This window comes from Charadrius vociferus, unplaced genomic scaffold (assembly GCF_000708025.1).
Source record: "Charadrius vociferus isolate BGI_N301 unplaced genomic scaffold, ASM70802v2 scaffold436, whole genome shotgun sequence".
NCBI lineage: Eukaryota > Metazoa > Chordata > Aves > Charadriiformes > Charadriidae > Charadrius > Charadrius vociferus.
The window spans coordinates 79,069-103,140 of record NW_009649187.1 but is presented as its reverse complement, the minus strand read 5'-3'; the positions used below and the strand labels follow the sequence as shown (position 1 = coordinate 103,140).

The 24,072-nt window shown below is 36.4% G+C and overlaps 1 protein-coding gene across 1 annotated transcript in view; it reads right to left on the bottom strand.

The window, feature by feature from the left end:
• The window catches only part of KNDC1 (kinase non-catalytic C-lobe domain (KIND) containing 1), an 87,055-nt gene that overhangs the window by 32,762 nt on the left and 30,221 nt on the right, over positions 1 to 24,072 (bottom strand). The window contains exons 6-8 of the mRNA XM_009888781.1: positions 8,684 to 8,830; positions 6,479 to 6,596; positions 5,119 to 6,140 (exon numbers count right to left, since the gene is read on the bottom strand). Coding sequence (XP_009887083.1) covers positions 5,119 to 6,140; positions 6,479 to 6,596; positions 8,684 to 8,830 — 1,287 coding nt within the window. The remainder of the gene's footprint in view (positions 1 to 5,118; positions 6,141 to 6,478; positions 6,597 to 8,683; positions 8,831 to 24,072) is intronic.

Genomic DNA, 24,072 nt, shown 5'->3' with positions numbered 1-24,072 from the left:
AAAAGATTATTTTTATTCCTGAAAAAGATACCCAAGAAGGTAATTCTTCTAGTGCCTTAATTATTCCAAATGCTCATCTTCCTATGCTAGAAAGAGAATTTTAGAAGACTTAATCTGAAGACTGAGGGTTCAGACCTGCTGAGGACTTGTCCTTCTCACATCTTGTAAAAGTTATCCGATACAGCCAAAGTACATGTTAAGACATGTTTCATCACACATTTACATCTGTGATGAAAAACACATGTAGTCTGGTTAAAATAGTTTCCAAAGGAAAACCAATACAATTCTCAACATAAGGTTATGAGGCAATTTTTATTTAAGCCTCAAAGCAGGTATTTAACGCAATGCACTTTCAAATTCCACCGAACCTGTTTATGTTTTGGTAAACATTTAAGAGTAAAGCTCCCTTATTTAGGCATCTGCCTTGGGCTTGGTTGCTCTGGTTTTTAACAGGCGAGCCTCTGATTTATGGCTATCACTGTTTCCTACAACTTCAAAAAAACCCCCACTCAGCCACCAAGAAAAAAAAAAATCTGAAGTGCTGGAACACACATGATCAAAATTTTTAATCAAACCATCTGTAGCATGTGTTATTTCTTAGCTCTCTATTCCGATATTCTAGCAAAGCAAGCTCAAGACAACTGTTCAGCATCCACATGGCATCAAGTCCACCTCATTTAAAGCATTAACATTATTTTAATACTGATATAAAACATTTATTAATATCTTATCACCAGTGAAATTGCACCAGAGCAAACAAAATTATCATCCAGTGCCTCCTCCTGAAATTTTGTCTTCGTGTTCTAAACCAGACCTTTTCAAAACAGCAATTATATAACTCAGTTTTTAAAATAAGAAAACGTTTTTCACAGCACAGAAATTTTGACAGAAAATATGAAAAAGCCACATGACTGATTACTACCTATAGCTACATACTGGTGACATTTTGTTTTATGCCAAAAAGATTGCATTTTAAACTTCACTTGTTGAAAAAGTGGTGTTTTTTTTCTTCAGTGCAAAAATCATTTAACAGATCTTTCATTTCATTGGTGGTACTGGAATTGTAAAACCAAACTTTTCAAAGCGTTCCGACTATGCCAACATACTAGATTTTATGAACATACTGCTGGCATATTTTAAACAGCCAAAGCAAGCAAGATTGTCGTTCTTCTTTTCTTAATAAGTACTATTCTGGGAATTGACAACTTTTCTTTCCTTCAAGTGTTATTTCCCCAGTGTTAAAGTGTCATTCCTTAGCTACATGGCTTTTCACTTCTCTCATGATTGACTGGGTATGAATGACCAACAGAAAACAAATGTGTATATGCCAGGTTCCCGTTAACCCTTCCAATGTAAAGGCCATAGCATTTGAATTGGAGAAACATTTAAAAGCATTAGAGATGAGACACACCTGATTGGAATGAAATTGGTTAGAGAAATAAAAGATCCTCACTCAAACTTGAAGTGAAAAATATTTATTTATGGCATGCAAAACTATAAAAATTACTAGGAAAACCCTCACAAGATACATTGCGGTAGCCAGACAAAAGCAAGCAAGTATTTTTAGTAATGCTTACTAGCAGTAAAGCACACAACATTACGAAGCAGTATTGGGGTATTAGAAAAATGTTGTCCACTGGAGAAGTATTACTGACAGGTGAGAAAAACTGTCTGTTCTCCAGAGTAGACAAGGTTGATCTTCAACCGGATGGGACTGGTATTGCACTTTCTCTAAAGAACAAGAAATATTTAAAGAGATGCTAGAGATACTATTCTAAAAGCTCTATTTGCTGCAATCATGCTTATCTGTTATAGAAAACTAGTGAAAGAGCAGCACTGAAAATCATGAGGTGTTTTCCATTTAGCCCAGAAGATAGAAATCACGTTAGTTGGGGCTTCACACATTTTTTGTGCCTTTGCAGTAAATGAACAAACTCTCAGGCTCAAGTTTTAGCTTCTTTTTTTTTTTTAAAAAAAATAAATATATTTTTAGATATTTGGTAAAATTCTGGCACAGAGAAATGAAAGGGAACTTGAAAGTGTACAGACATCAGTTGTAACTTTTTCACATAAGCAATAGCACAGTATGGCTTTATTTTTGCAATTGTCAGGAGGTAAGACAGAGGCAGAAAATGCTATGCTTCAGAAGCCTGGGGAATAAAATCTGTTTTCCAGAAGAGGAAAAAGAAGCTGAAAACATTATAAAAAAAAAAAAACCCAGTCACCTTCTCTAAGACTTATAATAGAGTCTGCCATACAGTTCAATAACTACTGAAAATGAATGACCCTCCTTCAGAAAACAAAGATTACCAGGCTAGAAGCTCAGCATTTTACAGAACAGCCAGCCACTTCACAAACCTAGGTGTTGCTCACATGTTTATATATTCAAATACTTTTTTCTTCCTACAGCAGTTAAACTATCAGAGGTGGGTTTTTTGTTGTGTTGTTTTGTTTGTTTGTTTGTTTTTTTATTAAGACCAATGCAGGATTTTAACAAGCAGAACCTGAACATTTGCTAGAATTGATTACTAAAAAATAAAATAAAATATAGAGCATGAGTCTATCAAACCTTTCTTCTACTGAAAGCACAGCTGTAAAACTCCATTTTCACAAACAACAACCACCCTGCTGTCTTTATTTCAGATCAGATGTATTACAACATTGCTTATTAGGGTAACTGGAATAATAATTACTTTTTCTAATTCACTGGGATCTGTGAATTCAGGGGGAGCAGGATAACCTCATATCTACTAAGAGCCTACTTATTTGAAAGAATGAAGTTCTGTTCAGGCTGAAAGAACACTATTTAAATTAATGATGAGATATTTGAAGAAAAAGAGGATTTCAGAAGAATAGCAGAATATACCTGAAAACATATTTTGGTTTACTTTTCTGTGTGCAAATCTCAAGTACTGCTGCAGGAAAAGCACACAGGACATTTGTTACAGCTTTCAAATCCTGCAAGATTTTTGGGAAACTGTAATTCTGAGGAAGATTATTTTCTTGAAAGTATCTTCTTGTACCCAGACTTAACTGCTGTCCTGGTAATCCGGTAAGGACAGAATATAGGTCTTATTTCAAAAGATTTTTTTCCTCCTTGAAGAAGAACCCCTATCAAAACACTTAATTCTTGTTCTTAAGTGATGGCAGCTTATTCACCACACCTCTCTAGTTAACACAGAGGCTTAAGTAAACCCACTTCCACCTCAAGGCAAGTGACTTTAATGTGGTTCCATTATTGCTTGGAATGAAAAAACCCCACACCAACAAAACCACCAAAACCAAAATACCTAACAAACCAGCTGCAGTGGTTTAATACTGGTCTGACAGTCTTATCATAGCCATCCCCTCCAGGACAAATAAACATGAAAATTAATTCCTAGGTTTATACAATTTAACATTTAAAAAATATAAAAACTCCAATCAAGAAAAAGAGATTTGCACATAAGATGAAAGACAGTTACTTCTGTTGCTTGAATACTAAGACATACCTAGATTTCTGTATACTAACAAACTTTCTCACAAGAAGTCAGTGACTGAAATTGCTACAATCCTTGCTAGAAATACAAGCATATCTACCAAATGAAACAGGTTTATGTAAAACCAGAGTAACACATGACATCGCAAAAGCAGACGACTTTGGAATGTTTACAAATTTGATTATTACTTTGCACCCTCCTCTGAATAAGGTTGCATAGACCAGAGCAGGAAGGGGCAGGGGGAAGGGTCTGCAATTAATGGATCTTTACCCAGAGTCTGAAGAATGCGCCTGCAGGATTAGAAAACTAAATAAAGGACTTAATATGCATACAATGAGTTACTCCCTCAGAGAGCAAAACCATGCCATGTGGCACTTATCCATATTTACTATTCTCCTGCACTATGAATTTAATAAACACACATGCTATTGAGAGGAGGAGAGACTGGAAAGGGAAAAAAAGCAGTTAGAACAGAATCTTCGATGTTGCATTAATTTTTTTAGCTATGATGAACCAAAGGCTCTTTACACACTTGGCATTCCTAGGTTATTATTGGAGGTATTTGGGCAAGGTGAAAAGAGGGATAGATGCAGACTGAGAGCCACTGCATGGGATGGCTGGAAGACTGGCTATTAGGCAATGAGAACAAGGCTGAGTTATCAGCAGACAAAAAAAATCTTCACCTAAGCTTAAATTCTGGAAATGGAATGTGTGAAGTTTGTGCTGCTCACTTCTGTCAAGTCACAAGAAGGCTGGAGAAGCATCAGCCATCCTGCATTTTTAGCCAGCAGCTCTCCTATCACATGGATTGTTTACATCTCTTTTGAGTGTGGCACATGAGAAAACCATCTAGTCAGAGACCAAACTTGTCCACCCTGAGAATATGTAATCTGAGTAGAGAAGAGACCATGCTACAACTATCTATCAACGAATTCTAGTGAAGTAATTATCAGCACTCCCTCTTCTTATTTGGCTATTTATAAAGATGAAATGGTTGAGACAACATATCCATCATATTGTGCACATATTTGAATTCTATCATGAAATATACATAAACACAGAGGCAGTAATTTAAGAACACAGAACAGATACAGCACATGTACAATTTTCAAAAACTTAAATGCACATGTAAATTAAAAAAAAAAGTGGAGCCTTTTCACCTCCTGAAACAGATGGGCTATTGCCATTGATTTCAGTGAGGTCAGCTTTACAGTCAGGAACGCTGCAATTTTCATAAGCACTGGGAGGCCCACTGCAAGGTAGTGAACTTTATGCATTGAAAGTAATAAAGAGATAAAAGTCTACATATACTTTGGTAATGTTCTTTTACAAAGGTAATCAACTATTAAGTATGCCGTTCTAACACACCAGTGAATATACTGCATTTGTAAAAAAAAAATATTAAAATGAATGTTGACTTTGCAATAGCATAAATTTCACTGTAGCACTCTACTTTTAAAGACGAAAAAAGGATCACCATACTTCCAACATTAACTCTTAAAGTGTGCAGACTAGCAAAATTCAGTTTTCCAGGATGCTAAAGAGGGTGAGGAGGGAAGCAATCACACAGTATTTAAGTCATTTCATCTCCACATAAGTGACTACAGCAGCTATATAATGAAGACTTTATTTTTACTACCTGCTCATTACTTTTGATTTCTGACCCTCTGCCTCCACAAAGATTATCTTCATTATTGTTTGAGCTCACCGCACCGTTGTTTAATTCTGGAGACCTAATTAGGTTTGATCCATATCTGTTCCCACTGGGTTTTGTCGTTAACACTGAAGCCATCTTGTTAAAATGTGGTAAGGAATTTTCATTTGACCCTTGGAAAGTTTCAGAAGAGTCTTCCAACGCCATGTAATTGTCTAGCATTTTTGCTCCAGCAATTGATTGATTTGGGCCTTTTAGCATACCAGCTGTATTTGGCATTTCAGAGGTAGCATCAGAACAGTCTTCTTTGTGATCAGATGACGCAAACCCTATCTTTTTACCATTAATAAGTGACATATGTTCTTCTAGATTCATGCCAGACACCTGTGTGCATACACACGGAGCTTCTAAATGAAGATCATTAACCTGGTGATTCTTTGGTTCTATTTTTGGTGGACTACAAATAGCAAACGAATTAAGATTTCCCTTCGAAAAAGCAACCTCATTATTATTGTCTAGAGGTAGTGACTCTTGTGTTAGCAAATGATTTTTCCTAGCTAGTGGTCCACTGTTGGTTACAGAAGTAAAAAAGTTATTTGTATCTGCAGATTCAAGCGGTAGCTTTGGAAAGGTTTTAATTTTTCTTAAAGAACCTTTCTTAAAAATGCCATCTCTGTCGAGGTCAGTAACACATGATTTTATATCCAAAGCAACACTACCAAAACTGTCAGTATACACTGCATGTTTGTCCTCTTCTTTGCTCTTTTTAGCTTGAGTTGCAGGTTGAGAACGTTGAGTTTTCTCATTATCCAGATCAATTTGCATTTCCTTTAAACCACTTTCTCTGCCAGTCACCAGATTAACTACAGAAGAGTCCTTATGACAGGTAGCTGTCACATCTTCCACTGCAGACGAATCACCTGCTATGTTGTTTTTCTCATTTGAACATAATTTAGATCCCAAACTTCTCTGACACATTCTTCCCTTCCACATGTTATCACAGACATCTAGATGCAAAAACAGATGCTTATATTAAATGTGTATTTAAACCTTCTAATCTTTCCTAGTAAATCTTTATATTGCTTTCTCTGCCACTGCTGTTACCTATCTTCAGTATAGTACACAAATTAATTACTTCTGGACAGGTCACTTTTAATCATAAATGACACTCTAAATATATTAATTTTGTTCATTAAGAGTTGTATATCCCCCTCGCTGCCCACCCCAAATACCCAAATATTTATTAATGACTTTTTGATATCTAGAAAGGAACAAACATAGTATTTTAAAAATCATTAGATATGTCAGGCAATTTAAAATTCTTGACTAAATACATTAAGTGTACCTTGAGAAGCACCAAAAGATTCAATTGAAAGAACCCTTCTTCCAACAGCAGACAGGCTTCGACAAATATTGCTTGATGAAGCAATCTTCAGTTTTTCTTCACATAATGACAAAATGCTCTAGAGAAAATTAGTGTTAAATACTTATTTAATAATGAATAGATTTGTGAATTTTGACTAAAGTGAATCGTATTAACTTACACAGTACTTCTGAATTTATATGATGCTACATCGGAGGTCTTTCTTGCACTGTTCATTAAACTGTGTGTTTCTATTATGGGGTTGAATTAATGTCTCATTTTTACCATGGGCTATAACAAAATTATTTAATACAGTTCAAGTTCTAGCCTACAGTTAGAACACTAAGAACAACTGATAAAATTTAATAATCTTAAATGCTATCCTTTATGAATAACACACTGAAAATGTAAAAAGTTCGAGCGTGGATTATTTTTTAAATAGCCAGTGATTCACTTGAAATGAGTGACATAGCCAGGATAAATTTTTTTATTACCAAAACTACATTAAAAGTAAATCCTGGATCTTTTAAAAACTGCAAAACACAAATATCTAGAAAGCACTATTCCCAATTAGAGAAAGCAATCATTATCAGATCACAGGAAGCAGCAGTATTACATATCTTTAATCTGTAGTCTGAGCATCATTTGATGGCATTAGCACTGGTTTCCCACACAATTAACTACAGACATTCACACATTTAAGAACCTGTCACCATGGGCAGGAAGTAGAAGAGAGCTGCCTTTCCAAGTGAATCCCACTGTTTCCTCAGTAACTGTTCCTAGATAAACACTGATGAGACCTCATACAGCTCTGAGAAGCTGTTCTTACTTCCCCACTTAACCTCCTCAACTGCTCTTCTACTGTTGTGAGCAGAAGGAAGAAAATGGCTCTGTTGGTTCAGATATCAGATTGAGGAAGGACAGGAAAAAGTTATACAGGTATCCAGCTGTGCTGGAGTCTAGTGAAAGGCCTACATAGCTCCCCCCACTTCTTTCCACTCAAGAAAGATCCCAGCGGAAAAGGAATGGAAAAGAGAACAGTCACAAAGTGACCTTTATGTATTACCTTAGACCAGCATTGGCCCAAACTAGTACATGTAAGTAGACAGCAATAGCTTTCAGGGGCTACAGACCAACTGGAGATGGTACGGAGTGCTATACCATCCCTTTCCTGACTATGCTCGAAAGCAAACAAATAGAAATACAGGAGTTGATCAAGCAGGGTCTGTATCAGAAACGGTCTCCTGCCCGGGCAGTCCTAAATCAGGGACCCAATATTATTTGCTTTATAAAAATGAATCCATTAATTCCTCTGTTGCAGTACTCTTTCTGCAAAATATTGATTATAGGAGCTATACCATTTAGAATATACACTATCAGCACAGAAAAAAAAACAAACAGAAAAGTAGACAGCACTGTTCTGAAGTAGAAGAACTGAATCCAAGAAATGTCATCTTTGGACAACTGTTATTCTCTGGCTACAGTCTGAAAGTCTGCAAAAACAATGCGTTAAAGAAAGCTAAACTTTCACACAATGTCAAATAACACTGTATTAGGTAACCAATAGTTAGAATGTAAATTCTTTGAAAACATCATATTGAAAAATCCTATATATCTTTATTTAGAAAAGTTAAAGTAAAAGTAAAATAAGAGGCTAAATGGAATAAAACACAAAATCAGTTAAGATACCTAATCAAATAACATGAAACATTTATATATTTACAGAAAACTAGTTTGAAGTAATGCTTTGAACAGGCCAAGGAACAGAGGTTTCCCGGGCCATGGCTCCCTCCATCCCCTTCTTAAATGCAATCCAAACATCATCTGAGCCATCATACAAATTTCACAGCATAAAGCCTGTGCTCTTACTTCTAATGACTCACTCTCTCTCTGTAAACTAAATATTAAATGAGAAGAAACACTTAATGAGAAAATTTAGATCCACAAGTGTATTCACCCAATCTTCTGAAAAATCGAATCACCATAAAACATTTACATTGGCTTTTCAGGTTGTATCTCCATTACAGTAGGAAGAACAAAGAGTTTCTGCTGACCCTTCAAAAGCCTCAGCTTTACTACAAAATCTGAGCACATTACATATAAAGATCATCTCTCTATTAATTAGCACACATGCACAAATATTTTTGTCAGTTTTTTTAAACAAAAAAATATGTAGGGCAGTTTTACCTCAATATCTGGCCTATTTTCAGGATTCTCTTCTTGCATTTGTTCCAGTAGAGTATGCAGATCTTGCCCAAAGTCTGATTCTGTCTCAGGTTCTACTACATATTCTATTGCTGCTTTCAGTGTTGCACCCAAAGAATAGATGTGTGCCTGCATGAAGTTTTAAAAAAGGCATTAAATATGCTACCAGTTCTCTCTCTAGCCAAAAAACCTTTGAGATCACAAGGGATACAGTTTGCACTGTTTTCATTTTTAACTTACAAGGTAACAGCTTACTGGAAAGTTGGTTTAAACAGAACAGGAGGAAGAAAATTTTTTAACTTACAAGGTAACAGCTTACTAGAAAGTTGGTTTAATTTGAACAGAACAGGAGGAAGAAAACGGGCTTTAGTCCTGCTTTGGGGGATAAGCTTGTTGGACGAAAACCCACCAAACAAACAAAACAAGAAAACCACCCTGTGGAGTCCAGCTAGAACCATTTGTCTTCCTCACCAGTAATCAGTATTGTAATTGTTCATCAGCTACAGTTAAATATAAAACTCAGCCCCCTGTATGTGTGCAAGTAATATTTAAGTTAGAAGCATGCTGGGAGACTGAAGTGGCATTCCTCTTAGCAAGGAAAAAAAACAGTTTAACAAAGACTTTCTATATAGCAGTATTTTTAAACGCTGTCAAGCATAAAGAAAGTGAGCAGAAACAATACAGCATAATATAACTTGTCTCTGAAGACACTTATGAAAGAATGTTAAGAAATACTCCATGTTTGCCACCTCTGCTTCTCTTACACCCCTCAACGTTGTGATGAGCTCCAGTAAAAATGGAGGTGAGCAACAACTTTCTCAAATCTAGTGCATTAGATTTGCCATACAATACAGCTACCTCAATTTTAGAAGTTTTCTGCTTCTTAAAAAAAGAAAAAGATAAGACCTTTTCAGGTCTGTTTTAGTAGTAATAGTAATTTATCCATGATAGTTTGCATTTAATTTTTTATTTTCCATTCAGAGAACACAATGCAGTAAAATTTATAACCAAGATTACAAGTGCAAGTCTGTGTAAACACTTAAACGGCGATGCAGTAAAGCCAGGAATTCAAGCGTACTGAACCTCACAGGTTTACAAATAAATACATAAGTAAAAGAATGACCAGATTTGTACATTAAATCTGGTCATACTAATGCATTTACTATATGCTTTACTGTTTTTCACCCTAGAAAGACGACTGACTCCAAGGTCAAAAGTAATTCCCACCCTCTGCCATCCCCAGTCTTCTCATTAAGGTGTATTATTCTCTCTAAATTGTATGAAGGGAATGTGACTTGTTCCACTGGTATGCATATATATTTAATTTCTAGTGAGGCAGGGCACCTCCATGAATGGGAGTGCAATGCCACCTCATTAGGAAGCTGTGTGTGAGCAGGTAGTTTGGACAGTCTCACTTCTCTTCCCTCCCTCCCTCCCTCATTCCACTCCCCTACGCCCCCCAAACCAAGAAAGCATAAACTAGTGCTGACTGCTGGCTCTAAAGCCTTGTTTTACACTTCGAACACATCAAGATTAGGACAAACATCAGAAGAACAAGCCATATGTCATCTGATCTAAAAAGAAAAGATCAAAAAATAATTTTGCAAAGCAGTAATTTCAGTCTGCAGTTCTTCACTATTATACAGCTTCACCATTAAGCAGAAGAGGTAACAGAAGACATTTGTTTTTCTTTCGAGAATATGAGAGGAACTGTTACGATTTTTATTTTAACTTAGCAAAAGAATGAATGCCATTTATCTATTCCAAGAGTAAGGGTAACTTCCCTGCCCCCCCCTTCACCACATTAAGCTACTATAACCCACTAAGTGGCAGAGTGGCAGTAACCCTACTGAACTACACTGTTCACAGAGTGGTGCCTTTTTTTAAATTTTTTTTTTTTTTTTTTTTTTTTTTTTTTTTAAGATAAAGCAGACTATATTGGCAAAAGGATACAAAATCACAAAGCCAGCATGAGCAAATAACCCACTAACAAGGTGATGGGAAGACAGTTACTGCATCATACTTCCTGAAGTTACCACTATCCCCACCTGTACTTATTTCAGCTGCAGAAAATTATCTCCACCCTGATCTAATAGAGCTACTCACAAAGGAAGTACAACTCCTACTAATAAACGTTTAGAGGATGATGGTCTTGCAGTCTACACAAGTTAACTTGCTATAAAACTAACTAGGTATAAATTAATAACTTTCTAAGCCTGCCCAAGACCGAAGGCCAGTAACTGCCTGAAAAAAATAAAACACAAAACCATCTAGATTTCTACTTTTGTATATTCCAATCTGTGGAAGAAATTTAGGCAGAATTCCTTCCACAACATCCAAGAATTTATGAAGATGGTTTTAAGCAGGTTTTTTTGTTTGTTTGTTTTTCCTGGAGACTATTTCATAAGATTTTGAAAAATGAAAAGGAAGTGTAGGGTGTAGAACTTATTCTTTACTTTGATATTAAATGCTCTGTTTCAGTAAGCGTTGTCATTTGGCATTTCTCAATGGACAGCATAACAGAAAACTGAACATAATCTTAAAAAAATAACAATACCTCATTCCACTTCTTCCAATTGATAACTTGTGTTCACTGTGGGGTATAACTCATATCCTCTAGTCTGCCTTTAAAAGCACAAGTCTCTTTGAGAAGCATGTGGACAGGCTTCAACACCTTCCATTTTGCTGTCCTGTTCTTTAATTAAATTAATTTGCTGTCCTGTTCATTGCATCTTTTCTTACACAAGGGAAATGCCGGTCTTGTATTGAATAAAGAAAGATTCCCACCTCATCTCCTGCCTGGCACAGAAAATAATTCTGTTGATATACTTTCCCCTGACATTCAGGAACGCCAAGTTTGAAGATGGCCATTTCAATCACCACAGCTTGTTGTTAATTTCTTATGTCAAAACATTTATTGGGAACTTCACTATCTTTTCCAACTTGAAACTTTCTTTAATGTAAATCCCCTTTTTACCTGTCCCCTCTACAAGCTCCCCAAACATCACCACCATCACTCCCCAAGAAAAAGGGGAAAGAAAATCCAGGTATTTAATCAATTTCCTGAGCTGGCAGTAAATGTGGTTAATATTCCACCGTAACCTTAAGTCTCCTGTCTGAACAGGAGCAATGAGAAAATGAGTTTGTGATCATCCACTAGGTGGGGCATTCTCCAAGCTTATGCATCAAACCTGCTTCTACTTACCACTCCGTTTAGGCTTGGGAAGAAAATTTCACTTTCTGGGAAAGGAGAGCAAGATGCTAAATGCAATAAATAAAGCACATTCATAAGTATAAAATATCTAATGCTCACTAGAAGGGACAGTTCTCAATGAAAACAATCTCACAATTATGCTAAGTTGTTTTGTTTTGTTTTTAAGTGCGTTATAAGAAAGTAACAAACAAATAGGAAAAGGCAGCAAATAACTTTCCTTCTCCTGGAAGACAAAAAAATTGATCCTTTACTGGCAGTTAGGAATTTTCTTAAGTAATTAAGAGACTTTTTTCTAGTGAAGATTTTTCCTTAGTTTCTGAAAAAAAAAAAATCACCTGTTTTAAATCCAGCTAAGCAGAATAGTTTATGAATTATAGGACTGTTGCATTACAGGATAATAATATTAATAGCTGATAAATAGCATTTCAAGGAAGATCCAAAAGGAAAAAAACCCCACAACAAAACCACCCGTTCACAATTCCTGAAAAGACTTTTAAGTTAAAGACTAAATGTAACTTGTTACAGAAAATAAACACTGTGCTGGCAAGACTTCACTACAACATCAGCTTCAAAAAGGATGGGGGGAAAGGGAGGAAGTCACATTAGAAAACTGGATCTCCAGATTTGGTCTTAGAGAGTATCTACTCTTAGCCAAAAGTTAGCAAATGTAACAAGAATCGTAGGTAAAATCATAGTTGTACGCATCACTGGGAAGACCATCATGGAAATAACGGGTCTGTAAAAATCAAAATGGCAACACGAAGAAAAGATGTCTGAGAAAAGTCACAAGTATTATTTGAGGTCCTGAAAGTCTTCCTTTCAGCAAGAGGCTAAGGGAAGTCTTGTATTTGAGACAAAAGTTTGAAGGTCATAATCATGCAAGTAGCTTCAAATCAAGATACCTTCTAATACTGGAGTAGTTTCCAAGACACAAAGGCCTAACAAGACTCAAAAGTGAAAAGAAAAACAAACAAAAAAAAAAATCAAAAGGTGAAGATACTACATATTTTTAAAACGTTCACGCTAAGTACTGGCAGCACTTATGAAGTGAAAGGACAGCGTCTACCATCATGTTAAAATTTTATATCATGAGTGAAATATATTCAAAAAAGCTTCTGTCAGTTCCAATCAAAAGTTACTTGGCTTGCTGTATGCCATTTTATGACCATTTAACACTATAGGAAGTGAAATCAGAGACTACTAATGATCTGCTCTGGATTTCAAATCTGCAAATCAAAAGATCAGGAGAGGAAGTAAAAGCTCCAAGCCTCCACAGAGTGTGACAGAGGCTCTGTTGTATTACTGCTTGGCAGGGCTAAAGAACTAAGCTTCTATAGGAACTTGTACTTTTGCAGACAAACACTACAGACAAAAGCTGACAAAAGAGCTTTTGAATAGTAACTGCATAAGCATTTAGCATATTGCAATTATGAATAATGACCATTTACATTTTGTATTGAGATTTCACTGAGAGTTCAGAAATGTAGGTCTTGAGCAGAACTGAGAAAGACAGACCATAATAGAACTAATGCTTCCTGTAAAATATTTCTAAATGATAAGCTATGGAAATAGTGTAAGACAATTCTTGGTTTTGACGTTCGTATCTGACCTTTATTTTACCTTGCAGTTTTTTCTTTTTTTATTGAGATTGCTACATATATATAGAGATATTTCCACCCTTTCACAATTCAAAGAATGTAAAGGTTCCAGAAATGAAAGCTTCAGTGTTGTTATAAAACAAAGTTTTATAAACACATTCAAGCTAATGCTTGAGAAAATTACTACTGGGAGAAAACATTTAATATTTACTTATGTCTTTTTTCAATGTACTAATTCTAAAATGCACTATGTTTATGCAACAGAAAGTCAGACAGCGGTATTCTTCAGCAACAGAATGAAAGGGAAATAGGCCTATTATTTTTAATACTTTCCTTCATTACAAAGGGACTAAACACTTTTCCACATAACTGTAATTACTGGAAGGTGCTGTATTAAATACTAGCTTTTTATTAATTTGGCACTTTGAGTGTGTAGATAATTAGTCTGCAGAACATGCTAAAAGTGTTAAACCATTGTAGACTAATCACAAAACACAGACTCTAGTTTTGAGTTGGCAGCAAATGCTGGAATAAAAACATTTTAAACCAAAGCTTGCAGTTTGCACCTTCTAACTACAGTTGCTACTTAGCTTTGTCTGAAAAAATTCTTCCCCAAAAGACTTCTAAAAAAAATGGGCACAAAAATGCAGCTACAGCTCAGATTTTCTCGAATAATCCACTCACAGCTGAAGTCTGCAGGTATTTCAGTTCTCAAATTGCCTTTTAATTTACCCAACAACTAAGCGAAAGCTTTCAAGCTTTAATATTCTTAGGTGATCACCAGGTGATCAGTTTACCTCACAAAACACAAGCAAGCAAGGTTTCATAGATACAATCATCTAACAAGCAAGGCTACAACAACATAAGGAGCAATGAACCAAGCAAAATATAAATGCACTTGGAAAGAGCATGTAGCGCATATACTACGAATGTTGTCTAGTCCCTACATCTTACTATATTTCTGTTTCTTGTGACCTCTATTTATATCATTCAGTTTAAACTGAGGAACTCTACCTAACACTTCACTCTAATCTTACTGTTTTGTAGTTGCGGGCTTGTCTGTAATGGTTTGTGTCAACTGTTTTATCTCCATGAATTTGTCTAAGCTCTACCCACATGCAGCCTTTTCCCACCTATGTTTTGCAGCAAGAATTTCCACAGCTTGCTGCAAAAACTGTTTAGTGCAAAAAGAAGTGTTCCTCTTGTTTGAGTCCACCTGTGCTCACCTCATTGTTGCCACCTACTTCTTCATTTATGAGGGCTGGCAAATACTCACTCTGTGGCTGCCGCCATGGCATACTTCACAGATTTCTACCATAATTTCTCCCTCAGGGCATTCTCTTCCAGACTAAAGAATATTACTCTAACTAATTGCTTCTTTTATGAATGCTGTTTCACCATCTGGTCCTGGAAATTTATTTTACTGTTAATGTTGTCAACTTGGTCACTAGTCTATTCAGACGCTCCTATTTGAGCCAAATTTTTGATAACTCCTGATAAATAAGAGTTGCAATGTAAGAACCTCCTGAAGGTCCTACAAGATGAAAATGGGTTAAAAAATTAAACAGTTTTTCTGCTACAGCTTTCTTCGGAAAAAAATTTGTAACTTGTTCATCTGCAATCATTACAGACTTTGAGCTGCATTTCTGTCTTGATAGATTTAGAAAAGAATTAGCTAGTTTTTTCAGACTTTTGTAAGCTTTTTGCATACTTTTTGGTTTATTTCTAATCACCTCCTTAGGCTGCTGAATACAAACCTCTTTTCAGTCTTTTTTTTGTTTGTTTGCTTTTTTTTGTTTGAGATCTTCTTCTTTGATAGGAGATCTGTATTTGTTTTAAAAAAAAAAAAAAAAAAAAAAGAAATCATACAGTAGGTTTACAGCAGTTTCCGTACTACCTGCAACCATTTTAACAGCCATATGTTTTGGCTTTCCATATGGCTATGTAAAACACAGGTGACTGCTGTCCAGAGACTAAATTACCAGCATCTATAGCAGTAATTAATTTGTAAAGCACTATCTAGGGCTACAGAGAGAGAGAGAGAAAAAAAAAAAGTCAGAAAATACAAACTTTTCAACTGGACCTCAAAATAGTTTCAAGAAGCTTAACTGTTGCAGTGAAGACACTTATTATCTTGCGCCACTGGCAGCCACCTTTGTAAACATTCATTTCACTTTAAGAAGTCACATGAAGATAAACATACACAGAAGCTTAACCAAATTTAAACCATGCTATGTGCATGAAATTACTCATGTGTTTGCAGGGTGATGACACAAATTAAGAACAGGTTTATTACACTTCCATCCCATTTTCAGGCTCCCTTAATCACAAAGATCAGCACCCCAACACAGATGAATAGCACACCAATCGACTCCTCTCCTGCAGGACTGCAGAAGTATAATTTTGACACGTAAGGAAAAACATTGCAATAAAACTGCTGGAGACCTCAGAGGTTAGGTAGCAAGAGTTAGACTCATTTATCTCTAAAGCTGCTTAAAAAAAAAATAAAATCATAGTGTTCAACTCCCTTTGAAACTGAGTTTCATGTGTCACAACTCTCCTTATGATTTATCAGCCATTAACCTCCTCACTTTTAAGTTACCTGCCATAGGTAATTCATTTATCACTTAATTAAACTAACACAATTTATTCCCTGTAGACATAGAAAAACGAAACCTGGAAAACAGTTATATGCACGCTGAGCAGACTAGCTGTGTCTTCTCTCAACTGCATAAATACAAGATTTTTTTGTCATTGTATGGCAAATATGATGATATTTGTAGTTATTGAAGTTATTTGTTTAAACAAAGTATTTTTTTTTATCCTAAACCTAAGAAAAGGTGCCTACTGGTAAAGTCTCACTTTGAGCTGAGCAATGCATTCACACAATCCTGTGTTGGCAGATGCTTATTCTACATTTTGCAGCTAAATAACTGAAGTGAAACACTTCAAATTAAGAACACTGGGCCAGTAAACTCAACTAGCATCCCAGTTCCTTTACCGTGCCATGAATCAATGGCATCAGGACTACGATATGTAAAATATTTGTTGCTGTACAGCAACTTCACTCTTTGAAGTAATAATCTACGCAGATGTTTTTCTAATTTCTTTTCTACAAGGAACATATATATGCAAATGTAAAAAGCTGTCCAAATGCTTTTGAACTCAGCCCACTGCATAATATCTTCTTAAGACTACATTCAAAACACCAATTTTCACAGAACAGCTGGAGGTGACTAAAATAGCAAATGAGTAGGTAGCTCTCATTGTATATATCAGGAATGTAAACAGAGGAGGGTAAACAGGAAGAATCTGGGGGGGGGGGGGGGGTGGGTGGGCCTCTCTGCTTTTCTTCTTTCTTTTTTTTTTTTTTCCTCTCTTTTCTTTCTTCCAGCGGGAAGGTTGGGGGCTGGTTTTGATTTTTTTGTTGTTGTTTTTTGATTGTTTCATAGGAGAATGATTTCCACAGGAGAAAACCTTGCTGCTTTTTCTATATTCAGGCATAGAACTTATGTATAATGCGTCAGGATGTGAACTGTATAGCCCACAAACAAAAAAAAAAAAATAATGTACAAGTGTAACATACATATTTCATTTATGTGCTGCTTCAAAAACAGATTAGATCAGCATCCCTGAGTAAAAAGGCAACACCTGTTGCCATTACAATTGAGAGAAAGGAGAAGGTTTTTTTGTTTGTTTTCTTTTTTTAAAACTTGGTGAAAAGACTCAAAAGTCCAAGAATCCTGGAGTACATACATACTAACAGGTTTATACCTGTTTGGTGTGCATCAAACAGCATAACCAGCTAGTCAAAAGAGGCAATTATCCCGCTATATTCAGCATTCGTACAGCCTCACCTCAAGTACTATGTACAGTTCTGGGCCTTACAATTTAAAAAGGATGTGAGGGTCCTTGAACGCATCCAGATGAGGGCAACAAAGCTGGTGAAAGGGCTGGAAGGAAAGTCCTATGAGAAGCAGCCAAGAACTTTGGCTTGTCTAGTTTGGAGAAAAGGAGGCTCAGGGGCAACCTCATTGCTCTCTACAGCTTCCTGAGGAAGGGAAGTGGAGAGGGAGGTGCTGAGCTCCTCTCCCTGGTATGCGGTGATAGGACATGTGGGGATGGTTCAAAGCTGCACCAGCAAAGGTTTAGGCTGCACATTAGGAAGCATTTCTTTGCAGGGAGGGTGGTCAAAGACTGGAACAGGCTTCCTAGAAAAGTGATAGATGCCCCAAGCCTGTCAGTGTTTAAGAGGCATTTGGACAATGCCCTTAACAACATGCTTTAACTTTTGATCAGCCCTGAATTGGTCAGGCAGTTGGACTAGATGATCATTGTAGGTCCATTCCAACTGAAATAGTCTATTCTATTTTAAAAGCTGCTCCAGAGGTCATCTAAGAAAGCTTAAGTCACTTGCAACACATTTCCCAGGAGACAAGATCAGCTTCAAAAGCATGTTCTCAATTGCTCTTTGAAGCTTTTTTGAAATGCTGTAACAAAGGAGAATGATGTGTAACAACCCTTTTGTCATCATCCTGAAGGCTCTGTTGACTAAATCTCAAGCAACCTAATAAGATAACTCTACAACCATCTAATTCAGTGAAAGCTGGACTAGTCTCAAAGTTTTATCTGGAGATTAGGCAGTTGTCCATTCTACCATTTACTCCTAAGCCAATCAGTTCCAGGGAGTATAAAGTCTCCAGATCCAGTCTAACAATGATCATGGATCTGAATATTGATGTAAAACAGACAAACAAGATTTTTTTCATTGTGTGGGAAATGTGATGATATTTGTAGTTATTGAAGTTATTTGTTAATTAATTAAATTATTGAATGAGATTAATTATTTAATTAATAAATTAATTAATGAGAAATCTTTTGCTATCAAGTAATGACAAGGTATAATTTTGCTGGAGGTCTTCATGTTGCCTTTAAGGGTTCAGGCTTACATTTCAAAAGCATTTTTGAACCTTCTAAAGAGTAAATGATGTAAATAAGTGAAGAATGCAATAGAAAACTAAGTTCTACCAGTAAGACCAGTATGATGATGAGTCCACCAAAGAAATGAGTAGCATCAGAAACTGACAGAGAATTCTACTAAGACTAAGGAAGACAACTTCATCCATAGCCGAGAAAGTATCAGTACCAATCAGAAGAGTTTATGAGGAAGAGGCTAGAGATAAAGAACTGATCCAAAACATTTGTGCATCTTTACCATTAAGGAGCCTAGAGTTTTATGACACTGCATAAGCATAACAGGAGAAAATCTGTCCTCTTTTCCATACATTTTTGCTCACGATGGGAACTATCTGCAACTTTATCCAACACAGCTCCTCAGGCTTCTAAACAACCACCACAAGAAGCAATTGCTTTAAGACAGAACACCAAGTTCTCTTTTCACTCCCAATCTTTCTCTCACAAAGCCAAAAGTCCTCAAATAAGCTGAGTTAAAAAATGCTTTTGTACATCAGAGGATTCCTCAATCTTAAGGAAAATATGTGTCTTAGCTTTAATAATGCCTTCTCGTAGGAACCTGATAGACAAGGAACAAATCTAAAATACTACATCTTTTCATTGAGTAGGTTACCTGTACAGTCAGTCATTTGTCTTCTGAGGACATTTCTCTGCCTAAAAGACAGACTCTTTCTGATAAAAATAGAAGTCAGTCTGTGAAAAGCTGTGTTTCAGGTTTAGAGGCAAAACTGCAAAGATACCAGCAATATGCTCAAAAAGCCAGCTAGAAAAGACCAATATGACAACTTTGCAAACCCAACTTCAGAACTAAGCAACAAGCTGTAGGTTTTTGAAGTAATCAAATTATAAACTTTAGGCTATTCTATACATTAAAAAAAAAAAAAAGAAAAAAGACTGCTGTAAAAATAAAAATCCCGTTGGCCTCATATTCTTCCTTTGGTTAGCTCTTTGTGTAAAGCAAATAAAGAGTGATATTTGCTCAGTACTAAGTTCCTGAATAGAACATCAATTGGGCCAATGACATAAAAGCACGAGCAGGAGGATTCCATTTCCTCTTCTATAGCACAGTAGAAGCATAGGTAACCAAATAAAAGTAATTTATTTTTGTCACTGAAGAAAAAGACAGCTTTAAATAACACTCAGAAGATAGAATGGTTTAGACTGCACGAGGAGATAAGTTACCATTTGCTGATGACAAGCCTTGCTGCTGTTAGATAGAATTAGTCTCAAGAGGAGGCTACATGAAATTAAGGGAAACAGCATTCAAGAAAAAAGGCACTAGGTGTTTCAAAAGACTTATTTCCCCCCATCAGATAAAAACAAAACCAAAAACCCCTCTAGGAGAGCATGTAAAAAGTTTTCTTTTTTCCTCCTGCACCAAGAGCTAAAGAAAGAATAGAACATTAGACAGAATCTCACAGCATTCAAAGCTACTGCTTTAAAAGATCAGGGAAGTGGCAAAGGCAAGACTTCCTTTATACCTTCTGCTGTTTTGATTTGGGAGAAAGATGAAGGCTTTCATATTTAGAGAAGGACCAACAACTGGGACCTGAGCTCTAGATCAGTAATGATCAGCTATTGAGAAACACTGCAGCACCCAACTGTCAGCTCAGTTTTCTTCAGTAGGACCAATGTATATATATACCCCAAACCTTTCTTTTTTTAATTTATTCCCTTTAACAGTAGGTTTCACTTGGCATTTCAACCCATGCATTTATATACATACAAAATATTTGTATGTATATGGTATATATATATAGCCAACTGCCTTGTCACATTTCATAGGAATAAGCCATATGAATGTTAACTAGTTTTGAAAAAATTGCAATCCATTTTAGCTTGTCTTTTCTATTGGCACTAGTTATACCACTTTGTGTAGAATTGTTTATTTTTAAGCTTGTTGAAACACTTGGACTTTTTTTTTTTTTAATATTATATAAATCAACTACAACCCACTGAGAACTGCAAGTTGACAGCTGTCACATTCTAGCAAAGGGACAGGCAGTGTTCAGCCCTTCCTGGTTCCAATTCTCTCCCAGGTGAGAGATCAACATACCCCACTCTGCCAGATAGCAAAAACCAAGAGCAAGTTCTAGATGAGAAAACAGACAGAAGTGTGAACTTCACTTTCTTCCCATTCTCTGTCTATTATTTCCCCCTTCTCTTCAAGGTAGTATTCAATTCTGTATCAATTTTTCAGTTTTTCTTTCTGAAAGGTTTTAATCCTGCTGCATACTGAGGATTTGGAACTGCTGCACTTTATCACCTCTAAATAATGGAAGAAGCCATTAAACAGAAGCATTATCCAGTCTGCTTTAGATATATAAAAAAAAGGCAGACAAGACTGAAAATTCACTGATTTCAGTTACAGAGGTTCACTAGAACAAGCAAAATTGAATAGCCACATTATTAAAAGATTATAAATGGAAGTTCACACATAGCAGACACTGGTCCTTCATCTCACTGAAAGCTCATATCTTAGAAATGTGGGGTTCTACATCAATGAACCTCTGTGTCAGACTCAATGGCAGTTTTGTGATGCAGACAAATAGCTATTTGAAACTGTTTGAGATAGCCAATATTTTTAACCTGAGGCAAACTTGTATTGTTGTGATAGAAATAAGGCTATTAATGAACTCACCAATATTTAACTATTCCTGTTGGGCGACCCATTGGTCAAATTTCAGAAGTCTAACACTGTACTGCCCAGGGCAAGAAAATGAAATAGGAACCATTTTCATTAGGAAAAGGTTATACCCCTTCTGATTTAGAGGAGGGAATCAGGACTCAGTATTAGTTTATACGGAAAAGGAATTGTTTGATAAGACCAGTATATATAGTCAAGTAGACAAGTTTCAAAAGAAGCCTCAAATCGGTATTTCTGCATCTCAGTCTCTTAATGTTTTTCTAGAAGAGAAAAATTCACATTCTGTGCTCTCTACAGTAGCTTACTTGTAAAACAGAAAATTAGAGGCTAGTCTCAATATGTTTCTAACTGACTTCTAGCTCAAGTTTCAGTGAGAACAAAAACAGTGGTCAGTACTTGCTACAGCAAATACACACCTTCCAGATTAGAGAAACCGAAAGTGAAATCTGTCCATCAAAGCAAGCAAGTAACAGCTTCAGTCATCAGAATGCTCTTACTGAGCACAGCCACATCACATACTGGCATATGCACTAAGAATAAAAGTGAAAATGGTACTGTATAGAAATTCACCTTTTCTTTGGAGTTACAGTATGGTCATAACTCTAAAGTTTCTCTCCTGTTTCCCTCACTGTCTTTGCAGCACCAATCCTTAACAGTGCAGTTACTAGGGCACAATGGTAATACAAGTATTTAAGAAGATAGCAAAGTTAGACGAAAAAAAATTACATGAACAGATACTCAGGAGATTCTCTATTTTAGTCCAGTGCTGTCCTAGACACCAACAGTAACTGCTTGGCTGCCTTTTTTGCCCTTGCACTGTGACAATGCTCACACCAGGAAGATGAAGACACAACTACCACCCAATGAAATGCTGCTCCAACCACTTAGCAACCCAGTCATTTCCAGTTCTCTTGAGACCTCTAGAAACTACAATCCTTTCTCCAACCCCACAGACTGGAACTGCAGCAGAACTAAAGAAGTCACCAGTTGGAAAGCTCAGCCACAGTTCACTGTTGGCACCAGAAGCCCCTTTCACAGCTACTTCCTTCTTAACACCTTTCTCTCTAGAAAGTCCATTCTACACCTGATACTGAAGCAGACAGCTCCCTGAAGGGTTAGTTTTTACCTTCCTACTCTCAACAGTAACTGAAGTTGGTGGTGTTATTCCTACTTTACAAATGGAGAACAGGTCAGGGAACTAGACACAAATCTAAAACAAACCACATGAAATCAATTACTTTTCAGTCCTGTGCATTGTCATTTGGACAAAGCTTTAGATCTCTTGCTATTTGAAATTCCAACTATAAACTGAATTTTTTAATAGTGTTGTTTCAGACAACAGGACAGTAACACATTTCAGTTTGTTTCCTGTGTCTATTACCCTTGTGTGCTTGTGAGTGCCAGCTAAGTTTAGTAACTAATTAGACTGGAGTCACAATTCCATTAGAGGTCTGGATCAGTAATTCACCAAGCAGGAAACAAAACATCTCTTGTGGAAATAACTGTCGCTTTATTTGAGGAACTTTTCTTTTTTTTTATTTTTTTTTTTTAAAGAGTTTAAAGAGGAAGAAGTCATCCAGTAGCTATACAAACCTCATTGTGTGCTTCCATTTTATAAGCCACAAAATAGGTCACACTCAAATCAAGCAAAACCTCTGGCTGACATAAGTATTTTATATCAGCTGAGCTTTGACACTGGAATAACAGCTATCAAAGATCATCCCGAACATGATTTGTAGTTCCAATACTAATTTTTTTTCTTTATATTGAAATTGAATACTTTCAATACAAGCACTACTTTCTATTGTTTTCAACAAAGCATACTAAGCAGCTGCAAAAGCACTCCTTCAATGAAGAACAACTGAGTAAGGTCATTACCAAGGAAGGAGCAAGCAGTAACACAAAAGATTTCATGCCCCTGTAAGAAGAGCAGCTTATTGGTTTAGTACAAAGAATCTTATAATACTGAGAAAGCACAAGGGCCCAGGGTTTCCTCAGAGAGATGTATATAAACCAGTGCTATTCTGCTATTGCACAGTAGGAGGCCACAACTAAGGGTGAGGAGATGATAGACAAAAGTATCAATACCTTCTAAGGGAAGAACTTGAAGTATTAGCACCAAGAAGGAAACAGCTATCTTGGAAAGATTACAGTATTATCAAACCCCTGTAACAAGTGCATAACTGTAGGTCTTCAAAACTGCAAAAAGGAAGGAGAGTTCAGCATGGAATCCCAAGCTGAATTTGTTCTGGTACTAGAGTACTTAAAATTCAAACAAACTCTACAAGCAGCAAGAGGTAAAGCTTTGAAAGTTCCACAAATACTCAGAATCCCATAGCTGTCTGTCAAAATGCACACAAATCCCAAAGTAAAACAATACACCTCTGCCTAAATGAAGGGGAAAGCTCTTGCTTTTCAGTCTTGTGCATTGCCTTAGGATGGTCAATGGGAAACAGCTGAGGGAACAGGACACTATTGCAGCACTGCTCTCGCTCTCACTGCTTTGCAAGGCTCCCCAGCATGCTAGATAAAGAAATAGGAGCAATAGACAAATCAGTGCACCCAGCCCTTACTCCACAATCAACACACTCTGCCATGTGTACTTCCTTCCACATAAACATGTACCTTCATGTATTGTCATTGATCTTTGCAAAAAAATGTAAAAGTGTCCATGTTCAGAGCCATTCCTGTCTCAAACAACTTTCACAGACTGTATAATTGTTGTTTGTGCTGTGCTTCGTATTAGGATTCACTGGGGCTTAACTGGCTTGTAAGTACTGCTGAAAGAGAAGAGTTAAGTAATAAACCTGTACACAGACAAGTTTTACCCAAGAGAGCTACAACAGCCTTGTATATCAGAGAGAACTAAAATTTCAGGTCGCTTAATATTCCCACAGTCCTCTCAAATCCCCATTTCACCTTTTCCCATTTTCTTGGT